At 42.0% G+C, this 4,638-nt stretch overlaps 1 protein-coding gene across 1 annotated transcript in view; it reads left to right on the top strand.

Moving 5' to 3' along the window:
- Positions 1 to 286: 286 nt before the first annotated feature.
- LOC104983281 (cytoplasmic tyrosine-protein kinase BMX-like) overlaps positions 287 to 4,638 on the top strand; it is a gene marked incomplete at its 5' end in the record, with an annotated part of 15,017 nt that continues 10,665 nt past the window's right edge. The window contains 2 exons of the mRNA XM_010832709.1: positions 287 to 391; positions 2,208 to 2,289. Of these exons, the coding sequence (XP_010831011.1) occupies positions 287 to 391; positions 2,208 to 2,289 (187 nt within the window). The remainder of the gene's footprint in view (positions 392 to 2,207; positions 2,290 to 4,638) is intronic.

The following is a 4,638-nucleotide window of genomic DNA, read 5'->3' as shown; positions in this document are numbered from 1 at the left end:
AACCTTGATGTTACTGAGTAGATTAACCATATGGTAGGAGATTTGAAATGTGTTTCAAGATTATCAAATAACTTGCTTTGGGGGAATTTAATTAAGTTTATGTCCACACTCGAAAAATATATTATGTTGTCATTGAATTTTTACTATTATGGAATAATTGGAATGATTTTCACATGCTCATGTCATCTCACAATCTCTCTCTCCTAAGCATAACCTTAACTTTATGCATTTCTTTGTGCACCACTGTATATCACATGAGGCATCTTATATTTTCCTTTTAATTCAGAAAAGAGGCAGCAGAAAAGGATCGATTGAGATTAAGAAAATCAGATGTGTGGAGAAAGTTAATCTTGAGGAGCAGACCCCTGTGGAGAGACAGTACCCATTTCAGGTAAGGGGAAAGGTAACATCCATTGGATGGATAGCTGTTCTTTTAGTATTTTCTACTACGAACTCAGTATTGGGGGGATAAATAAAGACATTGCAAAATGGTTCATTAAGATGATGGCATGTGCTTATATTTATGTAACCATAGACAGCATTCTCAACCTCTCTCTCTGAATTTGTAACATCCCCAGATGGGAGTTGTGCAGTTTACTAAGTGTGTAAGCCTCAGTGGTCTGACTTGCCTTGGGGCCTGATGATCTCTTTTATCCAAAATTGCAGAGCATTTCCATTACACTGCAAGGTACTAGGCACAATGTCAGGAATAAAATGCCATCCCTGTCCCCAAGGCATTTACAGAGCGTTAAGATGAAAACGTCAGCGTACCCATGGTGTCCCAGAAAGCAGAAGCTGCACTCCTCACTCTAAGAAGTCAGGGAGACTTCCTGTTGGAGGTGACACTTGGGTTGGGAAAAACAATGGGGTTTAGCTCGGCAAAAACAGGAGGGCAGCAAAGCCAAAGAAATAGCAGATGTCAAGGCACTGGTAGGTGGAACAGTATGGCATATTTAGAGAGACCCAGATGGTGCTTAGAATTAAGCAGCCCAGTGAAAGAGTGACAGAAGAGTCTGGAAAGGTGGGCTGGGCCACATCATGAATGGCATTGCACGGCATGCTAAGGAGTTAGAATTTTACCCTCAAGTATTTCAAACACTGGCTTGCTGTGAAGACTGTGCCTACAGTACAGGTGGAAATGGCCTGATCTAACAGCTTCCCTACTTTTATTATATTAGGAATATTTATCTATCTGCTCTAAAGACAGACGGACTGTCCTTCCAATGGTCAGATTACCCTGTACTAGTATGAGGGAACAGTGGCCAAAAATGAAATAAAATAAAATAATCCAGTCAGTGAACAACCCATACTTACAACTTAAAAAAAAAAAAAAAGAACATTACTCAGTTGGGAGAAACCAAGGGAGTATGTGCTCATGGCAGAAGCTTTGAAATGAATATCAGCATGGCATGGAATACTCAAAAGTACACTGGCTTTGATGCCCCACAAATATTCTCAACCTCTGAGTTTGTTTCCTCATTTACAGTGGGCATAATCTCATATTTTTGAAGAGTTGAAAGGGAATAAAAATGTTAAACTGTCTAGAAAAGAGCATAAATGCAATGCATTGTTTACCCACAAAAGCTGAATAAACTAGAGAAGGATCTGGGGAAGATATTAGAATGTTCACACATCTCACCAAATGTCTTAAAAAATAGAAAACTGTTTATCCTGGGGACTCCCAACGTGGGACATGACCGTAGGGAGTCACATTTTAACCCAGCATAAGCATGAGCTATATAACGATCAGAATGAAAGGATATTGACCAGGATGGTATAATAAAAGGAAAGGACATCCCATCCCTGAAGATATTTTCCAGAATAGAGCAGATAAACACTTTGCAGTAGGCTACAAAGAGAGTCATGCACTGGGTTGGTGGATGGACCAGAACACTCCTAAGACATCTGTAATGTCTAAGGTCTTATACTTTTATAATTCTCCATGGCTCGGGGATTCCTGCTGAGACCTCCATATTTGCTGCTAGATGCATCGTTGCTGTGGTTTTCCGAAGTATAAACATATCTGGGATAAAATATATTGAAGGGTAGAGGATAAAAATAACTAAATTTTAAAAATCTAATTCAGAGCTAATGTATATCATGTAATAAAACTCAATGTTTCTTTTGAATAACAAAAATTTTGTAGTTGCACCAGAGTGAACTATAACACAGTTACATCGAAACACACCAAATATTTTCCTTTCCAGATTGTCTATAAAGATGGGCTTCTCTATGTGTATGCATCAAATGAAGAGAGCCGAAGTCAGTGGCTGAAAGCATTACAAAAAGGTACTTTTTAAAAAGTCATTAAAGGGAGTTGCTGACTGAGTTCTTTGAGACTTGGTGGAGAAAGTTGTGGCAATAAAAGGGCCTACCACCAAGACAGAATCTGTTGATTTTCCTACCAGCCTCAGAGAACGTGCTGCACTCACCCTCGTTTTGCATTCTCTTTTGTTACCTAGAGGAAGCCTGGGGATCTGATTCCCTTTCCTGCCTGGTAGCACAGAGCTGGTGTTGTGCGTTGTGCCATCCAGCAGCTGGGAGGAAATCAGGCCACCTGCTCTCCACCCACTGTGCTTGCCTTTATCAGAGCAAAGTTTAGGTCCTCATGGGGCTCTGGCAGCTCCCGTAGCTACTGTACTTTCGACGTTTATAGAAATTTATGTCTTAACACTTACAAAGTATTTATCGTTTGCCAGCTACTAGGTTGAATAGCTGTAAAACACTCTCTTAGGTAATCCTCTTGACAACTCTACGGCAAGGAGTAATATTATTCTCTGTTTTCTAGATAAGTGAAGTTAAACAGACATGGCCGACATCAAATACCTAATTACAAAGAACGTATAACTCAATTACCCAAATCCAACTTTTTAAGAGTACAGTATAAATGCCAGGCAAAACTGGGAATTTGATGAAACATTTATTTAGTGATTCTTAGGCTGCCCTGGTAACATCCTTTGGCAGAAGAGAGAAAATTAATAGTAACTTGGCACTATGATGTTTCTCCGTACGATATTTTTATTTTAAAGGTGGGTAAAGGTGTAAGAACAATACGTAACTCAAACGAATGGCTCTACTGGTAGAATTTAAGATATTAAGCTCCCAGATGGGGATAATTTTATTTAAGTTTTAGATTCAGGTTCTTTTTTACTACACCTCAAATTACAACACTTAGACACCCACCTACTCTGCTGCTGCTGCCGCTAGGTCGCTTCAGTCGTGTCCGACTCCGTGCGACCCCATAGACGGCAGCCCACCAGGCTCCCCCATCCCTGGGATTCTCCAGGCAATAACACTGGAGTGGGTTGCCATTTCCTTCTCCAATGCAGGAAAGTGAAAAGGGAAAGTGAAGTTGCTCAGTCGTGTCTGACTCTTCATGACCCCATGGACTGCCAGGAGCCTACCAAGAGCCTACTCCATGGAGCCTACCAGGCTCCTCCGCCCATGGGATTTTCCAGGCAAGAGTACTGGAGTGGGGTGCTGTTGCCTTCTCTGCCTGGGCAGCTCATGTGAAGGCAAATGGAACATAAAAGGAGAAGAGAGAGAAGAAGTAACTCTCGTAGCCTCTAAACTGAGAGAGAGCCCCTATCGCTAGGGCTGCCCTGTGCACAGTAAGCCCTTTGTACCAGTTAGTGATGCTTTGGGACACAGGTAAAAAGACACCACACAGCTGCTCAAATACATGCTTGTTCCTCTTCCAAATCCAGAAGTAAACAAGCCCAGGGCTGGTGCAGCAGCTCAATGGAGTCAGCAGGAACACTGGCTCCTTCTAGAGCTCTGCTTTGCTACCCTTAGGGACTTCCAGAAAGGCTCTGAGCTTTCCCAGAAACCTTTCTCTGCAAACTCTTGCTTGTGTCTCATTGGCCAAAACTGTGTCTCATGGCCATCTCTGTGTGAGAAGGAGGCTGGAAGACAGCATCTGGCTTTTCCAGCCTCCGTGATGGATTATAGCAAGAGAGAAGGTGGGTGAGATCAGCTGTCAGTGTGGCCAACCAATCTGCTACAGGAAAACAAAACGGTTCCCTCACTCAAATCCTTTCTCCTATGAAGTTTCCCTGATCTAGAATGACACCACCTCCCTACCCGTGTCCCAACGTTTTTGTGTCTATAATTTGGCTCAGGTATTATAAACTGAGGTGGACATTTCCCAGATGGTAACCTACATTGGGTTTGGGCTGATTCAAGAGTGTCAGCTACCATGGCTTTGACTTCAGCTGACCAGATGTGAATAAAGTGTTCCTTTCTTCTCAAAAATTAAAACTGAAGGGAGTTTGGCAGGGAAGTGGGCATGTGAGCATTGTAATATAGTAGATCGAGCTTGGGTCTGAGTCTCAAATGTGCTAGATAATGAACTCGATCAGGCGACACCACCTCTCTGTGCCTCAGCTTACCTGACTCTGTAAGAGCCATGGTAGCAACAGGAGCTCCCCTCCAGTTTGCTGAGTAGGTTAAATGAAATGGTGCAAGTGAGGGAAAATATGTAAATGTGAAGTCCTATACACATATTAATATATGAGTTTCTCTTAGTGTCATTATCAGATGGTAGGAGTATTGCAGTGTGGACTTCTGGACTTGATTGGAAAACAATTAGTTAACCCCGGAAGCTAAATTCATGTAATAGGAAGTAATAACAACCCT

Source organism: Bison bison, unplaced genomic scaffold (genome assembly GCF_000754665.1).
Source record: "Bison bison bison isolate TAMUID 2011002044 unplaced genomic scaffold, Bison_UMD1.0 scf7180017834177, whole genome shotgun sequence".
NCBI classification, from domain to species: domain Eukaryota; kingdom Metazoa; phylum Chordata; class Mammalia; order Artiodactyla; family Bovidae; genus Bison; species Bison bison.
The sequence above is the reverse complement of the archived record's forward strand: the minus strand, read 5'-3'. Positions and strand labels throughout refer to the sequence as shown.